Below are 22,975 nucleotides of genomic sequence, written 5' to 3'. Positions count from 1 at the left end.
CACAGCTATTGATATAAATTAATATAAATTGATCTCCCTGTTAACTTTCGTAGCCCTTCAGAGAGGTTTTGGATTCAATGACATGAAAAGCATGAGTCGGAAGGTACTTGTCAATTGTTATAAAATGTTACTTACTGATGCAGTCTATGCTGGGAGATCAATTTATATTAATTTATATCAATAGCTGTGTAAAGTGTTATGTTCCTTATTTACAATGTAAACGTTGATAATAGGGGTATGCGAGATACCGAAAAGTCGGGGCGGGATCGGGGAAAAGAAATTCCCGTCCCGTTCCGACTTCGGGAAATGAGTTCCCGACTTTTCGGGATCCCGAGCAGTCGGGAAATACCGAATGGTCATTTCAAAAAGGCGTTAATCTCGACGTTTTCTGCATTGAAAATGTCTGGAACTTATCGGAAATTGTTAGCTTTTGTGCCAGAAATGCACAAACAATAACTTAAAGTGAAAATTACGTGTAAAATTCGAGATTTCCAGAGCTTCGAGAAATTTTGAACATTTCCCACCCAAACAATTCTGTCTCGCACCCCCCCCCCCCCCCGCCTAGTTGATGATGTTGGCCGCAGTTAGCGCGTGGTTTACAGGTAGCAAGTGACTCTAGTGGTCTTGCTACCTCCCTTTGTTCCAACGTTGAGCGTTTCAGGAGGCGCCCAAAGAAAACAGCTGACGTCGAATTGCGTGGCGAGTAAACAACAAGTAAACGTGGTGCATGATTGTTAGACCACAGAGTAAGTAATTTACTTTGTGGTTAGACCTTTTGTATGTTTACGACAAATAGTTAATATTTTCTTCTTTGTGCAAGTGCGGGTTAAATTAATATTTTGGTAAAAATTTACTATCCTTCGGACACCTCTAATTTTTTCGTTTCGTCAATTTTTGACATTCGTACTTACGTATCTGCTTTGCGAAACATTCCTGAAGGTGTATCAACGTTGTTTTGATGAAATTTGAACTATGTTTCCTAACCTAACCACGCGCCAATGGTTCGTGGAGCTGGCGCCAATAGTTCGCAATTATTTCCAATATCTAGATCCTGATACTAACACGACACCAAATTTTAACTATGTTTCCTAACCTAACAGAACTAACCTATCCACGCGCCAATGGTTCGTGGGGCTAGCTATTCTTCGTCGGAGAATTAATTTTCAACGAACAACATGAATTTCAACTATGAAACATTCCCACATCACGCAAAACACCTTCCCGATGTTCGACAATGCTACAGGAACTTATTACGGTAAGTAGTTTCTTCTGTAAAAATAAATAAATGTGTCCGAAGGATAGTAAAGAAGTACCGGTTAGGCAAACATAGTTAAAATTGTCGGTACTATTATCGTATGAGGGAAACACCTACGAATCATATATTTCGGACTTCTTTACATTGCTAACGTGTTATTTTCGAATGTGGAACATTTCCTAAAGTGAAATAATGCATATCAATGTCTATTTCTTAGATTTACGACTACTTACTGTTACTTGTTGTTTTGAATCTGTAACACATTATGGCCGTGATAGCGTACTGGTTTAGGGGGCGTTCTGAGTGTGTTTTGTCGATTTATGTAGTGTTGCAACGTTGTACACCGGAAAATATCTATTTTCGTGCCCGGATTTGAAATTATGCTAATACCTCACAAACCATTGTCGTTAGCCCCAAAAACAATTTTCCGTAAGGTTAGGTTAGGCAAGCATAGTTAAAAAAAATTAAAAATACTCGACACGTCATGTTCTAGTGACAACACGGAGAGGCTGAAACACTGGCTACGGGGTTGCATCATCTTAACACACGGAACAGCGAGGGGGAAATGCACTTCCGAGACCTTTGTAGAGTATACAGAAACTCTTTTCGGTAAGTTCTTTCTCCTGAAAAATTGAAGAAATACATTTCGGGGATACTTAAATTTTACCAATGGTTCCAGAACTTCGATCCGATCCAAAACTTTCACTCTCCTACATCCTTTGATTTATCAACTGGATATATATTCCATTATATACACAATGTTTAATTCACTTCAGAGATTTACGACTACATGCATTATACAGAGAAAAATGGCCAACACATGTAATAATGGTAAAAGTTCGGTATATCGGAGACACATTTCTTCATTTTTACACAAGAAATTACTTGCAGAAATGACTGCAAGCTTTCCAGCATTCGCCGAGTTATTTTGACCGGGAAATCATGTATTTTTCAAGAGAAATAACTCACCGACGCACAATTGCCATTGCTTTCGCTACGTGAACTACATGCTGCATACATTTGATGACGTAAGCTCTGTCAGTGTTTACAACTTTTTTTTTTTCAGTATGCTTGCCGAACCAAACCTAACCTTATCGGAAATGGTTCATGGGGCTATCCGTCAGCTACTGTGCATCATGGTTCGTGGGGCTATCCGTGAATGGTTAGTGGGGTATCCGTCAGCTACCCGTGCATTATGTACAATTTTCACCAGTGACGAACACGATAGTAGGTATTTTTCGGTGAAGAAGGTTGGAAACACTGCATACCCACAACATGAGTCAAAATGTACCCGCCATAACGTGTGTTACGGAAGCGAAGAAAGGTATCAAAAAAATCACTCTGTATGTGAAAAATTGTGTTTGTTTTCTTGTAAAAAGCATAATGGCACTTTGAACTATGTTCCGCAATACACAATTGGTAAGTACGAACCATGCGAAACACAAAATATCCGATTTTAATGTGTGTCTAATATACTGAACTTTTACCATAATAATTTGCACGGATGGTTCAAAGAATAACAAAGGGGATTGGATGTGCCTATTACATCCCAGAGAAAAAAAAATATCAACAGTTTAGATTACCTATAGATTCATCTATTTGTACTGCGCAAAGTTACGCACTATACAAGGCCTTACAATGTGGAATAGCCCAAGGTTTTAAAAAAATTCTTCTCCTTACAGATGCTCTGAGTGTATTACAAGCATTATCTACATCTTATCCCAAATTATGTCATCAATCTTATGTTAATATTTTAATGGAGCAAATTTACAATTTTGGCCTCCTAATCACGAATCTGCAGTTGAAATTTGGTGGTCAAGTCTAGAAATTGCAAAATAAGACTAAATAAGTGGGTCCGTCAACGGAGTAAACACCCTTGATTTACGAAGAAAACAACTATTTTTTGAAGTGATTATCATTTCAAAACTATATTTATGATGACCCTTAATTTTTACTATGCTTGCCTAACCTAACCGTGAATGGTTTGTGGGGTAAACATTTTTTCCACCTTATGCAAGATGCCATTTTCTGAAATAGCGAACTTCACTTGTTCACATCATCAAACATGGCTACCATAACAGTGTATCGACAATCATAGCGTTAATATGTTCACGTAATTTTGCAATTTCTGGAAGCGAACGCCAATTTTAACTGCAGATTCTTGATTACAAAGCCAAAATTACTGAGTATGCGAAATTTCAAAGCAATCTGAGATACTTCCGGTATTGTAAATTTATACCATTTTAATTATTCAACAAGTTCAATTTGCTTGCAAAAGAAACATTGACATACAATTCAGTTATGTTAAAGCACATAATATTAACGTAGGAAATGAACGAGTGGACTTATATGCTAAACAAGCCAGAGGTTTACAACACATAAGTTTCAATAGATTATGGTACACGGATTTATTACCACGAGTGAAAATCAAACTCATGGAACAAATGGTGCAAGGAACAATTTAATGTTGTTTGTAATACATATAGATTAGGGTGCCAAGGAAATGCATGGTAAAAAATAAATATATATTTTTTGTGAGTCTTACCCCCTAAATTTTTTCCTTTTGACCTAAAAATAAGATAAATGCCTTTTTCTTCAAAATTTTTTAATATTTACAGGTCCCTCAAAAGCATTGAACTTTATAATTATTACCAGAAAAAGTGCTGTAAATGAAATTTGACGAAAAGAGGGAACTGCTTGTGATTTTTTAAATATAGTTCAAAAGTTTCTATATGATACAGTTCAATAATTAAAATATCCAATTTTATGTTTTTAATAAATTATCAAAGTTTCTCTTCTCTGAAATGGCAGCACAGTGCTTTCAAAATGGCTACCGTCCACAATCACGTTTTTGTTTTAGGTTTTATTTCCAATGATTTGATAATTTTAGAAGATAAAGCACCAAGACATTTTAGAAGATAAACATTTTAAAAGATAAAGAGTATGAAGACTTTTTTGAAGATGAGGACATTTTAGAAGATAAAGAGTATAAAGACTTTTTAGAAGATAAGGACATTTTAGAAGGTAAAGACAATAGAAATGAACAAATCTTACACAATTTTTTGTTTTATTTAAACAATATTTGTAAAGGATATTGATAAAGTTACCTTTGTTTTATGTTCGATCATAACTAATTAACTACGCAATATGTATATTTGGATAAGTTACTTTTGAAATGAATTATGAAAGAAAACTAACCCTAAAAAAATATCACTTATTTAGTGAATGAGAGAATATTTAAAATTTTTGAACACATTTTGAATTTATAATCAGGATCTATATTTTTAACATATTTATACGCTGTTACAAATTATAAATGCAATAATTAGGTGCGTTTTTGCTTTCAGGTAGATAGCTGCCATGACTTCACAAATTGGAAAAGACCGTGGAATTTGGTTGATTGGTGGCACTATAGATTTAATTACAGGATGCAAATTGCCATCAAATAGACAAATTTTAGCAAGATTCTTTCATTCTCACACAAATGAAAAGCAGACCATTCAAGAAAGTGCTAGGAGGACAACGATGGAGCTTCTAGAATTGTGGGAAAAGGCGAGAATACCTACTCGTCAAGAATACAATATCATTGTGAAAATTAAAAATTTATATGGACAATGGCAAACATTACAGAAAAATGCCAGTCGAAAAAGTGATACACAGAAACATAAAGAAGAAGCATTTACAGAAGCTTTGGATGATTTGTTTGATGTTGCCCATGCTGATGCCATGAGTCTCATAAAGATCAAGGAAGACAAAATGTTCTTGGAAGCACAGCGAGAAAAAGGAAGGAGGGGAAGTATGGGGCCGGTTGACATAAAGTTAGCCAGACAGGAAGAACGGCGTCATAAGCAAGAATCTTTACAAGATTTAAGAAAGCGCAAAGAAGAGCAGAGAAAGAAGGAGTTGGTGACAACTGATGTTGAAGTGCTTAGTGGCAGCAGTGAGACTGAAAACGATAGTTCATCAGATGATATGGTACCAGTTTTTAGTGCTTCAGCTGAAGATGTCTCACATTCTAAAAAGCAACGCGTGACTAATTTCTTTACTCCAGAGCTGGGCGCTGCTCTGGATCGTACAAAGGTAGGCGACAGAAATGCTACCTATATTTTGGCTGCTGCTGCAAAATCTCTAGGTCACAATCCTGCTGAACTAACTTTAAATAAAGAATCCTGTAGACAGTTTCGAAGACGAAACAGAGAGAACATTGCTACTCAAATCAAAAAGACTTTCTCACCAGACACACTATTGACTGTTCACTGGGATACCAAGCTATTACCCTCTTTGGAAATTCCTCAGTGTGGGGGTTCTGCTAAATCTGTAGACAGAATTGCAGTGCTTGTCTCTGGATGTGGTTTAATGAAATTGCTAGCTGTCCCATCATTACAAAATGGTACTGGTGAAGCGCAGGCATTCGCAGTGTATAACGCACTAAGAGATTGGAACTTGACTGATTCTGTTTGTAGTATGTCATTCGATACTACTGCAAGTAATACAGGGAGCAAAAGTGGCGCATGTGTATTGCTTGAGCAGAAGATGAATAAAAAATTGTTATCTTTGGCATGCAGACATCATATTCATGAACTTATCATTGCAAGAGTATTTGAAACATTATTTGAGACCGGTGGAGGTCCGCAAATAAAACTGTTTCAGAGATTTTCATCGGTGTGGAACATTATCAATGTAGAGGCCTATGAAAGCAGTATTAGTGATATAGAGCTAACTGTAAAATTGAATCCGATTAAAGATGACATTTTGACTTTTTTGAAAAACCAGTTGCACATACATCAACCCAGAGACGATTACAAAGAATTGTTGAATTTAGCAATTCTTTTCCTAGGCGACCTATCTAGTGCTGCTAATATTAATGCGCCAGGTGCCTACCATCGTGCAAGATGGATGGCAAAACTCATTTATTGTTTTAAGATCTACCTGTTTCGCTCACAATTTCACCTTACAACCCGTGAACTTTCCCAACTTCGGCAGTTTAATCTGTTCGTTGTGTCCATATATTTGAAGGTGTGGTTTACTTGTCCTTGTGCAGCTTCTGCTCCACAACAAGATCTGGAACTGTTGCAAAAATTAGTTGAATACCGGATTACAAATAAAGCTGTAGCTAATGCAGCACTGAAAAGTTTCCTGCATCAACTTTGGTATTTAAGCGAACACCTAGTAGGTTTGGCATTCTTTGATGATAATGTGTCAGTGGAGAACAAAATTCTGATGGTCAGTGCTCTTTCACGAGATGAAAAAAACGAACCTGCTAAGAGAATCAACCTTGACATTGACAATTGTGACATTTCTTCAAAGCGATTATCTGATTTCGTTACTGTGAACACAAGACATATTTTTGTTGCACTTGATATATCGCAGGACTTTCTTCGAGAGCATCCATCCAAGTGGACATCACTTAATAGCTATTTGGTTGCTCAAGTCAGAGTTAAATCACTTAAGGTGGTGAATGACGCTGCAGAGCGTGGAATTTCACTAATTCAGGAATTCAATCCTATACTAACAAATCAGGAGGAACAGAAACAATTTCTACTGCAGGTTGTGGAAAAGCACCGGCGTGAATTTCCCGAACCTAAGAAGTCGAAACTCGTAGAAAGTGTAACTGCAACAAGTTCCATTGAACATTGAGTTGATGGCTACAAAAAGTTTTGTAATTCACTTACTGACTCTTTACAGTACTTTTTGCTTCAGAAATACTACATTTATGGCTATTAATAACTAGTTTTCACACGTTTTTGTCATGTAAATAAATTTCCCTAAAATTAGTTAATGTAATAAATTTCAAATGCTTTGAGGAAGTGGTAAATATAATTTTTATGTCCTAATATTTTTGGTAGATAATTACTATGCCAAAAGGAACATTTTTGAGGGGTAAGACTTTAAAATTTTTAAACTTCGTTTTTCCTTGGCACCCTAATATAGATGGATAGCAGACTTTACAACCAAAGACACGTAGTTTTTTATACACACTCCCACGGCAGGTCAAAGTTTTCATCAATAGGTTAAAGGAGGGACACCTGCATACAGCAGCACATCTAGCAAAAATACACATCAAAACTCAAGAATATTGCAAATGCGGTAATGAACCTGATGCGCAACATTTATTTCTAGAATGTCCTATCTTCTCAAATCCAACAAACCACACTCTATAAAGGTATACAACATTTCATTTCCAACATCACTCTCTAGAGCGACTACTAACTTCAGAAACTTAAAACGAATTCAATAGCAGAAACGATGTCCAAAGTCGACAGGATTTTGTTGACAGGGTCATGATGAAGAAGAAGAAGAAGTAACAGAAAATTAGTAGGCACAAGTCCCTTTTGTTTTATTATTTTGTCATGCTAGGAATGTAATTTTAACATAATTCTATTTCTCATTAATTTTATCACAAATAAAAGAACTAAATGTTAACATAAAAAAATGAAATTGATGAAGAAAATGACAGTTCTAAATTTCTTGGAATCTGGATAGATTCAAATCTCTCATGGAATTTTCATGTAAACTTTCGGCCCAAGTTCCTTTTGTTTTATTATTTCAGATGCTACGAATGCAATTTTAACATGGTTCGATTTCGAATCCTCATTAATTTTAATCCAAATATACAAATCAATGAGCTAAACGTTAACATAAAAAATGAAATTCTTGAAGAAAATTACAATACAAAATTTCTTGGAATCTGGATAGATTCAAATCTCGCATGGAATTTTCAAATAAACTTTCGGCACAAGTTCCTTTTATTTTATTGCAATTTCGTCATGCTACGAATTTTAATATGATTCGATTTCATTTACTTCTGTTAACACATACTGCGGAGTTTTAGAGATTACTTAAGATTTTGTTCAATATATGCTTTCGTAGTTAGGTTGGGCAGGCCAGGTTTGGTTCTCTTAGCATTAAAATAAGTCCCTAAATGCATTCTGTTAAGGTTCCGATCTATTTTTACATTAATTCCCACTAGTCTACGATACTTACGGTTTCTTGTCAATGGAAAATACATTGTCCACGCATGCTTGCATAAGGTAATTTTTTTTGTGTTTTTTTTTCCAACATAAATAACTTTTTTTTGAAATCCAAACAGTGCTCCTTACTTAAGGTTTAAATTTCATGTGACAATGATTGCCAAAATTCAACGATAATTAGTCTCCCTGCTAGGAGAATTTTTAAAAAAATCATATATATCCACATTTATCCAGTACCAAAATACAATAGTGTAACTTGGGGCCTTACTTTGGGAAGGGGTCATGAAAACAAGGTATCGGTAGATTAAGAAAAATACACCAAGTTACACCTATGTTCAAGTGTATTGTTCCTGCAAATTTTAATGGGGAGTGTTGGGATCTGTGAGCTTGATGTTTTCATCTTAGTTCTCGTTGGAAACTACGAGGGTTAGGTCATAAGTCATGGCAACTATTTTTTTTCTCTCGCAAACAGAAGACAACATGAAAAATCTAAGATATACATTTGAAAGTGTATAGAATGTACCTTCGAATGAAGCCAGCAGATAAGTCTGGATGCAGGAGACTCTCTTAGGGAAGAGGCAGAACACAGGACATTGGACAACAGTGTTTTATTATGGCATGAACAACAAGTACACACGACTACACTGTTCAACAACCTTCAAAGTATTCACCCAGGTTATCCACTTGTGTTTTATTAAGACATGGCACCTGTCCTCATGTAAACACTGTTCAGTTACCATTATCCATACATCTTTGTCCTTGGACACAGGATGCCCACTGAGAGAGACAGATCGGCAGTTCACACTCTGGCCTGTTTGAAGGCCTCCACCCACCTCGCCACTATTTCATAGGGCATGCCGTGCTCACCCAGTGCTTCCCATAGTTCTGTATAGCATTCCCATGCATTTCTGCCATGGATAACTGCTATTTTAACGTACGAACGTTGCTCCTGCTTCATGACCTCCATTTTCGAATGCTCTCACTCACCGACTGAACTTGTGTGCATGTTTACTACCCCACCGTTGTTCACATACACCATCTGGTAGCTTCTTTCGAAAGTACATTCCATACACTTTCAAACTTATATCTTAGATTTTTTCGTGTTATGCCCTGTTCACGAGAAAAAAATAGTTGCCATGACTTATCCCTCGTATTTTCAGTGGGTCTGATTTACTCAGTTCTGTTTAACTTCTGCACACAAAGAAGGTTAACTATGCTTGAAGTTTCATATTGTACTGTTTCTGAATGTTTTATTTCATCATGTGATCACACGATGTTATGCTGATGCGTAGTAAATTATATCATCATTCTTTTTTTCTTTCATTTTAGGAGGAAAGATTGAAGATGACTAAGCTAGCTGAATGGTTGCTTGGAGTGTCATTGTTCATGGGAATATGGACAGCCGTTGTGACAGAACAGATAAGGGGTGCTGTCATTGACAGGTGGATACATGTTATCTTTCCATTGCCGCTCATTGTCTTGGTACTTTTTGGTGTAAGTTGCATTTATTGAATAATTTGATTGATTGGTGTGAATACCGTGTGTCTAAACTGCAAAAACATTGTTATTATATTTACCACCAATCCTTGATGTAAGTCTTAACCCTCTGTCTGTACACAGGGTCTCCTGGACCCTGTACAGAAATATCTTTATGCTCGCATGTACAATAGACGAAGCAGGTCATTGTTGCCAATGGGTAAATTGAGTTTTGTGTCAGATGTGATGGGAGTGCAGCTTGAAACCACCAGTGTGATTCCGATAACTTTTTGACCCATCTCACATGATTGGTCAGACCCTGGTGTACACAGTACGTTACATTTTTTGTGTACTGAAATCTACATTTCTGTTGTTAATTTATTGATGAAAGAAAAGTAATTTGTACCTGATGTTCAGCATTGCCATTGCTGTTATTTCAACAGTGTCCTAGGACATTTTCCAAATTTTATATTCATTTATGACAATCCAAAGACGGGGTATAATGACAATGTCTTCTGACCTAGGGGTAAAATCTTCCTTGGACATAGAATGACAAAGACATTTTCTTGGGATATCAGCCAGGTCAGTTCCGTATAGATTTCTGAGCCTTTGAAAGCTAACATCACCCATCTTCATGGATTGAAATGCAGATGTGTATAAACTCAGTTTTTATGTAAGACCATTAATTTTCTTTGATTTTGGTTTAGGAGATACAGGCGAGGGAATGGTGGCAATCTGACAATTAAAAATTTCAAATCATGCATTTACGAGGTGTGGCAATTAAATAACGAGACTGGTGTCATAACTGTGATGTATTGCAAGAAAGTTACAATTGACTGGTATCCCCTTCAATATACTCCCCTCCCCTATCAATACACCGCTGCATATGTGTCTTCCATTGTTCAAAGCAATGCTGTAGGTCATCAGATGTCACACTGTTCAACAACTCTGCCGTTTTTCGTTTCACCTCTTCCACGGAGTGAAAATGTGTTCCCTTCAATGCACTTTTCACTTTTGGGAAGAGATAAAAGTCACAGGGGGCCAGGTCTGGGGAATACGGAGGATGGTCGAGCACAGGAATGCGCTTGGCGGCTAAAAACTGCTTCACAGAAAGGGCATTATGGGCAGGTGCATTGTCCTGGTGGAGGATCCATGCATCGTTCTTCCACAAATCTGGTCTCTTCTTCCTTATTCTTTCCCTCAGTTTGCTTAGGACTTCTTTGTAGTAGGTCTGATTCACCGTTTGACCCTGAGGCACCCATTCAGTCATGATGATACCCCTGATATCGAAAAAAACGATGAGCATTGCCTTCAGTTTCGACTTGCTCATTCGTGCTTTTTTCATTCTTGGCGATGTGGGAGTCTTCCAGTGCATGGATTGACGCTTGGTCTCGGGATCATATTGGAAAATCCATGTTTCATCACATGTGATGACACGTGTTAGCAATTCTGGGTCTGCTTTGAGTCGTTCCATGATGTCACAGCAAATGGTCTTTCGATTGTCTTTTTGGTCCTGAGAGAGGTTTTTCGGAACAATTTTTGCACACACTTTTGTCATGTTTAAATTCTCATGCAAAATTTGTCTTACTGTCTCTTTGTTAATGTTCATCATGTCTGCGAGCATCCGAATGCTCAGATGTCTGTCTTTCCGCACAAGTTCATGAATTTTTTGAACATTGTCGTCCTTTCTTGAACTCACAGGGCGGCCGGGACGTTCATCATCTTCAACCTCCTCCCTCCCTTCTGAAAATCGTTTGTGCCATTCGAACACTCGCGCACGTGACATAGCATTATCACCATACACCTCTTTTAACATTGCACAACATTCCGTCGGTGTTTTTTTAAATTTCATCAGAAATTTGATGTTAATGCGCTGCTCAACTTTATTGTCCACCATGATTCCGGCACTACTACAGAACACTGTCCTCTTCAAGCAAGCCTGCAAAGAAAAGAAAAGCTTTCAGAATCACGAAACAAGCAGTGGGTGCGCATGAAGGTTCAATATCAACAACACATCAATAGCTACCTCCCCCCCACTATCCTACGCGACAGGAGGTGCACAGTCTCGTTATTTAATTGCCGCACCTCGTATTATTTTAAGATCTCTTTGCTGCTTACTCAAAGGTTAGAATTTGTTGAAAATTTGCATTTGTGTTTTAAGAAATAAGAAAACTTGTGTGGAAACATCCGATTTTATGAAATTTTGAATTCCCAAACATTCTCTGTAGGCTGAAGGAAATAATTTTTTAAACAATTAGGGGTCTGTTTCAAGATAGTTATTCACCATGAGCCCCACTTTGAAAATGGATGAAAATTTCTACAGCGATAGCTTAATATATGTATCTATATTAACAAGGCCAAAATCCATAATGGAGAAATTTGAGGAAACAAAACTCCACTTTGTTAACCCTCTCCACTGTGGGGTCAATCCAAATAAAATCATACAATTTTAAAGTAATTGGTTGCATGACCATGTTACAAACTTTTAACTTAATGTGATCACCTGTTTATGTATATATATTTTAAACTCTGCTGCATACACCTGTAAGGACTTCTGTTTTGATAACCCTAAAAATTACAACTGACCTTTGTGGATTTATAATTTGCATTATTTTACTTTACTTTTGAGCCACTTTTGGCTAATTGTGAAGATGGAGATGAGTGGTGATGTGATGAAGTTGATGAATGGACACTCAGGTCAGGATTCGAACCCGGGACCACTAGCATCATAGCACATGTGCTAACCACTCTGCCACAGGGGCTGGCTGACTTTTGTAAAATAATCAAATATAACCATTCAACATGTCTAAGTTATTACTTTTATTACAATATTATAATGTTGATTGATTGATTTGCTTTATTTTACTTTGCATTTTTGTGCCACTTTTCGCTAATTTGCGAAAATGGGGAAGAGTGATGATATGATGAAATTGATGAATGGACACTCACAAACATCCATGCCAGGCCAGAATTCGAACCCAGAACCCCTGGCTTCGTAGAACAATGTGCTAACCACTAGGCCACAGGGGCCGGCAATATTACCTAGTCTTACCATAAATACTGTCCCAAAGTTGTAAGTAAATAGACACAAAATGGTGAGAGATATTGTAATATCAGAATAACATGAGGTGCATGGATGCATTATGAACCAAAATCACAAATAATTATTCGAAATGGCCATCTTTAGCACTGACACACTTCTGAAGTCTTCGTGGCCACGCATCAATTGAATTACGCAACACATCTACTGGAAAATGAGCAACTGCCTTCAGAAGAGACCGACCGCTTTAAACTGTCAATATTGGGATGTCTCTTCTTCCAAGCCATCTCCTGAAGCTTGGACCACAATTTGTAGTCCAAAGGGTATAGGTCCGGACTTGCGGAAGGCCAATCTGAAGTGGAAATGAAGTCTGGAACATTTGCTATGAGGGCACGCTCCATTTCTGTGAAAAAGGGGTAAAAACATCAGCCAAAGTGTACCAGCAGACAGTGCTTGAGAAACTATGCAAGAATCTTACCGACACCATCTTCCATGGAGAGAACTGGAGCTTCCAGCAGGACTCAGCCCCAGCACACAAAGCACGCACCACTCAGCAGTGGTTGGAGGCAAATGTTCCTGACTTCATTTCCACGTCACATTGGCCCTCGGCCAGTCCAGACTTAAACCCTTTGGACTACAAATTGTGGTCCAAGCTTCAGGAGATGGCTTGCAAGAAGAGACATCCCAATATTGACAGTTTAAAGAGGTCTCTTCAAAAGGCAGCTGCGGAGTTTCCACTTGATGTGTTGCGTAATTCCATTGATGAGTGGCCACGAAGACTTCAAAAGTGTGTCAGTGCTAAAGGTGGCCATTTTGAATAATTATTTGTGATTTTGGTTCATAATGCATCCATGCACCTCATGTTATTCTGATATTACAATATCTCTCACCATTTTGTGTCTATTAATTTACAACTTTGGGACAGTATTTATGGTAAGACTAGGTATAATGTTGACATGTGACATGCATCAAGCTTTAATTAATAATTTAATTTGTTACTGATATCAATGATACTTGGTTTTTAATTTAAAAATTAAAAATCTATTTTGCATCTCTCTCAAGGGATGACTGTATTGCAGGTTGGATAAAAATCATGATTTTTTTTTATTTAAATCAATTTTTTTAAAAAAAAACCTGTTTAAAATTGCTTGTATGGTTTTTGGTGCCATGCACATAGATGTGCTTTTTTATAAAAAGGCTTTCTCTAGTAAACGGCCCTGTAAAATATTTGAACAGTTTGATTAAAGCAAATAGGAAATTACATTTAAATAAATATACATTTTTCTGTTTCTGATACTATATACAGGGTGATTCTAAAGGTAGGGTACAAACGAAAACCACAGATACCTCCCATGAAACAGAGACGAAAGTGCCCCATCCACTTTGCTGAGAGATGCCTCCGTGAGGAGCTAGACAACGCCGAAGACGTGTGAAAATGAACTTCACACCGCTGTACAGCCAGTACCAGTGAAGATAGAAAGGCGGAACAAAAGAAGTCAAAAGGAACACCAAAGTCGCCCATCCTAAAAACACCAGGCGGCAGCTGCGCAACGCATGTGCATGGGGTTCCACAAAGGAAATAGGAGTGTCCAGCAAGACAAGTGAAGGGAAAGGGTAGCGATCGACAACAGTAGGGACAAAAGAATCAATGAAGCATGAAGTAACAATTGCACAGCGGGAAACAAACACCACGACTGTAGGAGTGCAGTCGAGAAAAGTTGTGCGGGGTTGCAGGACCACGGGAGGACGACGTAGGATGAAGAAACACACCGAGAATGCAAGCAAAGTGGTCCGCGACACTCGACAGGCAACAGACGCGTACATGGTTGGGGGCAGAAATGGCGGCGCTGACGGTGCAGCACATGGGGAGTCCCCAAACACAGTGGGGAGACACCGCAGCAAGAACAAAGCATGGTGCAACAAAAGAGAAAGACGACCGGACGGGGAATGGTACCTGCCAAGGAGACCTGCCCGTAGTTGCTGTGTTTGTCCTGCTGGCTCACGACCTAGGTGCTGCTACGGGAAATCCCTCGAGCCGCATTTGTTGCCTCCATGGCAGGTACCATTCCCCATCCGGTCGTCTTTCTCTTTTGTTGCACCATGCTTTGTTCTTGCTGCGGTGTCTCCCCACTGTGTTTGGGGACTCCCCATACGCTGCACCGCCAGCGCCGCCATTTCTGCCCCCAACCATGTACGCGTCTGTTGCCTGTCGAGTGTCGCGGACCACTTTGCTTGCATTCTCGGTGTGTTTCTTCATCCTACGTCGTCCTCCCGTGGTCCTGCAACCCCGCACAACTTTTCTCGACTGCACTCCTACAGTCGTGGTGTTTGTTTCCCGCTGTGCAATTGTTACTTCATGCTTCATTGATTCTTTTGTCCCTACCGTTGTCGATCGCTACCCTTTCCCTTCACTTGTCTTGCTGGACACTCCTATTTCCTTTGTGGAACCCCATGCACATGCGTTGCGCAGCTGCCGCCTGGTGTTTTTAGGATGGGCGACTTTGGTGTTCCTTTTGACTTCTTTTGTTCCGCCTTTCTATCTTCACTGGTACTGGCTGTACAGCAGTGTGAAGTTCATTTTCACACGTTTTCGGCGTTGTCTAGCTCCTCACGGAGGCATCTCTCGGCAAAGTGGAAGGGGCACTTTCGTCTCTGTTTCATGGGAGGTATCTGTGGTTTTCGTTTGTACCCTACCTTTAGAATCACCCTGTATATGTGAACCTACTATTGAAATGTTTGTTGGGTGTCTTAATGAAACTATAATAATTTCAGTAACTTTTCTTCCAGTGAAAATAAAATATTCTGGCTGCACTTTATAATTATAACTTTAAAATAAAATTATAGTTATTGCAGCTGAAGTTTGGAAATTTTTTGAAATTATAGTTTACAAAATATCAGCTGCCATGTTTATGTACAGTTTAATAATGACACTATTTACAGTTTAACATGATTAGTATTTTGTATATTTTTCTACACAAAATGTTTGCTATTTTTGCTTATAAGAATTATTGAATTTTAAATCAAGAGAAATTCATAAGTATAAGTGTGTTTAGTTTACATATTACATTTCCTTTCTTGTGAGCTTCACACCACCAGTACATATATTTTGTTTCCTCTCTTTTCCATTCTTAGAGCCTAATATACACTATTAAATGATTACGAGATTAATTTACTTGCACGAAAAATGATTCTGATATCTACAAAACCCTTACGAACATTATTCTATAAATTATTTAATTATCAGTGATTCTTTTACAACCTGATTTAAATCAATCCCACCTTGCTATATTGCTTAAAATGTAGCACATTGTTTTCAATACTACTACTATCTTGGTATATTTAGCAGTTTAGAAGCTAAACAACTAATCAGTTTGTAATTGTAAAATGCAAGAACTGGTATTATCAACTTTGAAATGTAACACTGTTAAGCCTTGCTTCCATGTTAATAAAACATTAAAATACTGACCAAGGCAGAATTTATAGTATAAAAAGTATATACACCAAATAGGTAACATGGTGAATATTCGTGTGAAGAAGACCCTGTTAGAGGGTGGAAACATTGCCTTTTTAGTGTATATATTTTTTTAAACTATAAATTCTGTCTTGGTCAGTATTTTAATGTTTTATTTTGAGTTTTAGTTTAGTTTTCTAACAAAGTGTTTCTATTTGTAATGTAGATTTATGCAGCAACTGTAGTATTATGGAGGGTTTATACATTCAATGACTGTGAAGAAGCATCAAAGGAACTCCAGAAGGTAATGTTTATTTCTTTATTGTAGTTTTTGCTATTGTAATAAAGTTAAGCTTGGCCTTGATAAAGTAGGGCACGATAAAGACAAACAAGTTCCATGTGGTTTGTCGCCTAAGCAAGAAATATCAGGTTTAAAACTTGAAAGAAGGACAGTATTAGTTATCAAACTCATGCCTGTCTGTATTATATATTTTTTATGTATCTATTTAAGAGTATTAGCAAGATATGTGATGTACGTACATCTAGTTTCTCATAAACTTCCAATAGATACCAAGACTTTTCCCACAAGAAGTGGCTCTACTCCATGTAAATAACAAAGTGAATTAATATGAAAATGATCATTACTTTTTTAATTGAGATTTCATGAAATGTATTTAAGGTGCTGTTGGGACCTAAAGTTGTTTTTACTATATTTAATTTCATTACATTTGGCTTAAATCATCATTTTACATCGTGAAGTGTTTTCAAGAATGAGTTGTTCAGACTTTTTTTTGTTTATAAGTTCAGCAACGAATGCACACAATTAAGAAGTGACAAAGTTATCACCTCTCTTCTCTCTCTTACAAAATGCCTGATGTATGGGGTAGACATGGAAAGTCCATTGCGTGACCTGTAATATTATTATGCTATTGATTTGACCACTTGTTTCAACAGCTGGAAAGGTACTATTAAGAATCAAAAAAAAATTAAGAGAGAAGCAAGCAACTGTGTCAAGATAAATTCTTAAGCCCTTCCAGTTTTGATTTGTTTTTTGTTATTTCACATTGCTTTCTGCCACTTTGGCTAATCAGAATGAGTGATGATATGATGAAATTGATGAAGGCACACTCATAAAGATCACCTATGCCATGTCAGGATTCAAAGCTGGGACCCTTAGCATCGTAGCATGCTATGACAACCACTCCGCCAAGAAAGGTGGCCCTTAACAGTGTTGTTTTTTTTAAACTTTTTACCATCTTTCCAGATAAAATATTGATAAATTTATAACACTAATAGTAGTAATGTGCAGTTCTTGATTAGAAATGTAGCTATTCTATACATCAAGAGGTACATTATTCTAGTATTGATATTATTAATTCTATAATGCCTATGGACATGTGAACAGTCTGCAAAGGTTTGAAAGTTTTGACACTATTCTAAGTCGCGTGCCCAGGATTTTCAAACTGTGGGAGTTTCGTATAATTTTTTTTAGTAGTCCGTCCTCATTTTTTCATCTTTTCCTAACATACTTAGTAGTTGCTCCTAATAACCTCATCCGCCAACCTCCTATTATCAATAAATGGGGATTATTACCCCACCAACCTTAGGAATGCCCTTGACTATTCTCATCTACTCATTGTGATTTACTTGTCTTTCCATTTCAGCAAATCCAAGAAGCAAGACAGGACCTCAAGAGGAAAGGCTTTGATTTTGATGTTAAAAAAGTCAAGTGATGTTTTACAGACAAAGAAAAGCACATTTTTTTAGTGGACATTGTGAATATATGGAAATGATTTTATATCACAAAGGTGTGAAGTTACCAAATATGGCTGGTATTGTTAACTTTGTTTTTGGATGGAATTTGATTTATATAAACAAAATGACAGAACATGGATAGTAAATATCGTAACAACATAAAAATGAATTGTTCCATTCATAATAGTCAAAAAAGTAACAGTATAGAGGAAGTCTTTAGTATTAAACATCTAGCAAAGAGAATGTTCATAACATGTTCAGTTCACTCAAGTTATGTTAATGTGATAAAATAAATCTACAAAAGAAGTAATGAAAAAAAAGTTGTACGTACATTTGTATGTCTCCAGTTTCTTTTATGCAATGTGTTGGTATCATTTCTGGGTCCACCAGGGAATTCCAGAAATTAAAAATGTAATTAATATGCACAAGAAATGTTCTTACGTATCCGCGTACCTGTTTATTTAACTTGATTGATTTCGTGACCACTGTCAATCGGAATTCGTGGCAGTCTGTTTCATGGGCTTCCAATCTGCACTTTCACGCTGCTGGCCACTAGGAGCACTGCTGTTGTTGGATTGTCGCCTACTGCTTGGTTTTACCTGCTCAGGTAGTGGAAGCCATTATCAGCACTATGTCATGGGTGAAATGAATAGTGGCATTTGTTTCCTTGAGGTAAATGTAAAGTGAGAAGGCAGGATCATGTTGCATGTAAAAGTTAGGAACCAGAAAAAGTTCTGAAACAATGAAATGGAGAGCACTCATTTGTAAATACAACTTCTTTTTTTTTTTACACATTTCTTAGACCTATTTTATCATATTAACATTATCCTCAGTTGTAATGCAAACATATGAGAAAGTGCTTACTCAGATATAATCAAAAATTACGTGTACATATGAGAGTTACTGTTTTACTCTTACATGGCTCCAAAAACCCCATTTGTTAAAAACAAAACCATAATTTGTGTGATCTCTCATTAATCTTGTCCCAATGTAACCCCTGTTGAAGCACTAGTGTCTCCAGGGGATTTGTGGGGGTCATACCCTCCGGCCCAATATTCCTAAAAAAGAACGTCAAAGGCAGGAAAAGATGACAAAATGAGGGCTGATTACTAAGAAAGAAAAAGTATACGTAATCCCTCTTTTGAAAATGTTGGGCACGCCACTGTGCTGAAGTATCACTTTTTTTTCTGTGTGGCAGCAGCCAGCCTCCATTATCGAAAGGTTAGTGCAACATACTATTAATCCTGGACAGTCATGTGTTCATCATTTTGCTATTCATATTCATCATTTTTATTAACCAGAAAGGTAAGAAAGATTATCTCAAAATATGAAGCAATAAACTTTAAAAAAAAGTCATTATCAATGTCCAGCAGATCCTTAATAGCTACTTATATTGTGTCTTTGAAAAATATTAGCCACCATATTAAGACACTGCCAGCAGAAAAAGAAGGGTAAAAAACTTGGCATGAGAAAGACAGACAAATTCTAGGAAGAAGACCAAACTGCTATCACTTCCTTACAATGACTACTTTTGTTTAACCTTCATAGATGCTACCTGAACGTGTTGCAATGAAATTTCCATCTGCAGTGAAGATCACAAATTTTAAATGGGGTATAGGTGGCTGGAGCATGATGCTGATCACATCACCTAAAAATAAAAAATAAAATAATAAAAAAAACAAGGTGAAGAATGTGTTGGGGCCCTAGATCCACATCTCATCATGGCACATTGTAATGTGATATTCCTACATCAGCTGCATTAATATGGCAATGACTAGTGTGATGCACTTGCTACATGTTCATATGGATTGGTTTTTCTGCACTAAGTATGATGCCACAAGGACATGTCCACTGAATTGGTGGGGCCAGGAATTTTACGTGAATTCTAAAATTGCAGCACTTACACCCAGGCTCTTGGCCCCCATTCACAGCACACAACAGTTCTTTTCACAAAATCCTGTTTTCCTGCTGGCCACTTTTGGAAGGGGTGATTCTAAGGTTGCCACTTGTTGTCGAAACGGGGGAATAGTGGTAGGCCTAATCAGCTGTTTGACTCCAAGTTTCATCTTAGGTAAAGGGTGCCATACTGGGTCACTGCAATAAAGGCAGTCCTTGCACCGGGACGTAGCTTGGCTGAAATCTAGTAATCCAAATGTTATGAAATCTAAACATTTATAAAGATTCTGATGTAATTGCTTTAATTTTAACTTCTATTCAGTAATTGTTTTAATGAAAAAAAACATATGCTATTTGCATTGAGGACTGAGTCGATACTCATGTACCGGTGGTATGTACCAATTCCAGTGGTATCGGTAAATATCAGTTGAATTTTTTTCGCCGATACCAATGATCTTGAGCTGTTAGAAGAGAGGCCAAGGGAAACAACTAACTTGTCAAGATTTGTCCTTTTCAAAGGTTCGTTCACCTTCTTGTGAATTGGGGGTCCAACACATGAAGTTCCATGTAAATTTCCGAGAAATGCTGTACCGTCCTGCAAAATACATGACAAGATCAAAAGCAGGGCTAAAGTGCTGCACCCAAACGTGACATTGAAGAAATGTAACTGCCTGGTGGTCAGAATGTGGACGTTTTCAAAACCAGCATTATTATCATGCTGGCTGATACCGACACTACAGCGACTTGTTTTTATTGCAAATGACAGAGACTGAACACCAGAGCTGGTCAAATGAGCATTATTATATATCTATTTGTACATATTTTTACGTCCTTTTCCTCCCCCTCCAGGTTAACCCAAATGACAAGAATGTATATTCACATGAAATTGAAGCAGGGACACTTATAATAATCCACCGATTTTTCGGTGTACAGTGGAACCCCGATTGTACGTTCCTCAATTTTACATTTTCCTCCTTTATACATTCAATCTTTATGGTCCCAAGAAAGCAAAATGTTATAAAATTTTCCTTGATTTTACGTTTTCTTGCATTTTAAGTTTTTTCAGCTTGGTCCCCTGAAAAACGTAAAATCGAGGTTCCACTGTAATTGCAACACTTGAAAAAGGCTTGCAATATTTCACATACTTCTTTTTTTATCATCCTCTGGGTCTAGAAAGAAGTTCACATAAAATGTCAAAAGACATATTAAAGTGCTTTAATGCTGCATGAAAGTAATGTGGGAGTTATTTAATGTCATTAATAGAATGTGATGTGATGAGTTATGACTCAGTAATTAGCCTTTGTTATTTTAAACTGCAATTAACAAGTATCGGTGTCGGCCAATGGTGGTATTGGGTCAGTCCTAATATTAACTAAATGTTAATTAGATTTTGTTTCTTGTGTTTTGATTTACTAACTGTCTCAGTGCCACCAATTCACTTACACAATGCTAAAAGATTCATGTTAGAATCAAGTTTCTTGTATTTGAAACAGAATATCCTTTACAGAACCATCAAAATTTAGTTCATAATGGGTAATTACATGGAATGTTAAGTGTAGTACAGAGTAAAGAATACAAAACTACCAGTGAAAATTGCACGTGGTAGTAATCTACTGTTGATTAAAGTTTTGTTTTCTCAATATTTTAACACCCGTGAAGAATGATGTCATCATCATCCTTCGCCGATTCCTGCCTCTGGCTGGGTCAGCATGATGTGAGTTTGTATTTACATAAAAAATAATGTTCCTTCTCTTTTACAACTTTTATATTTTCTTAGCAAACTAATGCATCTCATGAAAATATGTGTAGAATAAAACATGGAGAAATATATAAATTTTACCATAGAAGGAACATCACGTTTTAGAAATTAAAGTTGATGTAATGTGGCAATATACACACAGAACGTTATAATAATAATAATAATAATAATATAATAATAATAATGATGCATTTTGCAACTTTCTTAATCATATTCATTGTTCATCACTTTGTAGTTTTTTAATTTAATTTACAAAACTACCAAATAACAGGAATAACATTTACATGTTATTTCATATGATTGTCAGTTTAGTTTAAAATGTAATAGGTAAGCCTTGGACAATTTTCTGCTTCAAGTGAAGTGCACAAGTTGAGACAGAACCCAGTGTTAAATGAATAAGCACAGCATGTTTTCAAAATCTATAGGGAAGAAAATATTCAGATATCTGGTTACTTTACTTATGTCATGGTATTTGACGAATGTGAATGTGCAATTTAATGTTCCCATATAATGTAATTTTGTTTTAAATTCTTTCTTGACTGTCAGCAACTGTTGAAATATTTGGTAAAAAAAACTTTGTGTGAAGTCTTTGTCATGGATGGTATGTAAACATTCCAGCGTTTGAGAGAGTGTGAATAAAGTATATTTTTCATTGCATTCTTTGTGAAATGATTATTTATATTATATCCTATCTGATGTCAAAATCAGTATTTCTTATGAGTTTGTAAAATGTACTTACCACTTAAGTAGTTGTTAGAATAGCTTACTAATAATGCATGTTATTAAATTATGAGCTCAATGTAAGTACAATTGACTAGGTTAGCTACTATCAAGAGTTGACTGGTGGCGCTCCTTCCAGCCACAGGCAAAATACGATGGACACACGCGCTTTGCTGCCTCATGAGGAACCTCGCTGGTATCACCACAAACAGATGGGTGAGGAGTGGAAAAGGGGCAGGGGGAAGGTTGCAGTTTTAAAGCATCCAGCAAGGAATCATCGAGGGGTTCCTACATCAGTGGTGCCAACCCCATCAAAATGGTACTAAAACGTAGCACAGTTTGATCTTCGTTGGCCCCTAGCATCCTGCTTTTGGCATAATGGTCAAATCTAGTATAATCTGCAAACGCGAGTCCCTGGGAGAGGGAAGTCGAATTCAAAGGAATAGGTTTTCAGGAAATTGAAATAAAATTATGTTCAAATCTTATTTATACTTCACCAGCAGACTTGTTTCAAATAAAAGGGAGTATGCACACACAGCGACATGCTTTTTTTGCAACTATGCAACGATCGATCCTCTATCTTTTCTTTATCCTGCCGATTTTGTTCCTGTGGAGATTTTACGGCAGTAAATCTATAGAAGGTTGGTGGTAA

At 37.0% G+C, this 22,975-nt stretch overlaps 1 protein-coding gene across 4 annotated transcripts; it reads left to right on the top strand.

Annotated features, from left to right (window-relative positions):
* The first annotated feature begins 614 nt into the window (after nt 1–614).
* Dpm3 (Dolichyl-phosphate mannosyltransferase subunit 3) lies at nt 615–22,260 on the top strand. 4 transcript variants are annotated; one of them, XM_083132150.1, is made up of 4 exons: nt 615–714; nt 9,556–9,720; nt 16,420–16,497; nt 17,858–22,260. In XM_083132150.1, the coding sequence occupies exons 2-4, from the start codon at nt 9,571–9,573 to the stop codon at nt 17,924–17,926; spliced, it is 297 nt and encodes a 98-aa protein (XP_082988276.1). In that variant the 5' UTR covers nt 615–714; nt 9,556–9,570; the 3' UTR covers nt 17,927–22,260. The 4 variants fall into 4 exon arrangements, with proteins under 4 accessions (XP_082988276.1, XP_082988275.1, XP_082988277.1 ...); XM_083132149.1 differs by having other exon boundaries at nt 630–746; XM_083132151.1 differs by lacking the exon at nt 615–714 and adding an exon at nt 823–842.
* Nucleotides 22,261–22,975: the final 715 nt, after the last annotated feature.

This window comes from Lepisma saccharinum, chromosome 12 (assembly GCF_977018435.1).
Source record: "Lepisma saccharinum chromosome 12, izLepSacc3.1, whole genome shotgun sequence".
Taxonomy (NCBI): domain Eukaryota; kingdom Metazoa; phylum Arthropoda; class Insecta; order Zygentoma; family Lepismatidae; genus Lepisma; species Lepisma saccharinum.
Note: the sequence above shows the minus strand (reverse complement) of the source record. Positions and strands in the feature narration are given on the sequence as shown.

What these genes read in the sequence shown, in the direction of transcription:
- Dpm3 (XM_083132148.1), top strand. Translation starts at nt 1,235, where the DNA reads ATGCTACAGGAACTTATTACG. An exon ending in TGCTACAGGAACTTATTACG is followed by an intron (nt 1,256 to 9,555) that starts GTAAGTAGTTTC and finishes CTTTCATTTTAG; the next exon opens with GAGGAAAGATTGAAGATGAC. An exon ending in CATCAAAGGAACTCCAGAAG is followed by an intron (nt 16,498 to 17,857) that starts GTAATGTTTATT and finishes TTTCCATTTCAG; the next exon opens with CAAATCCAAGAAGCAAGACA.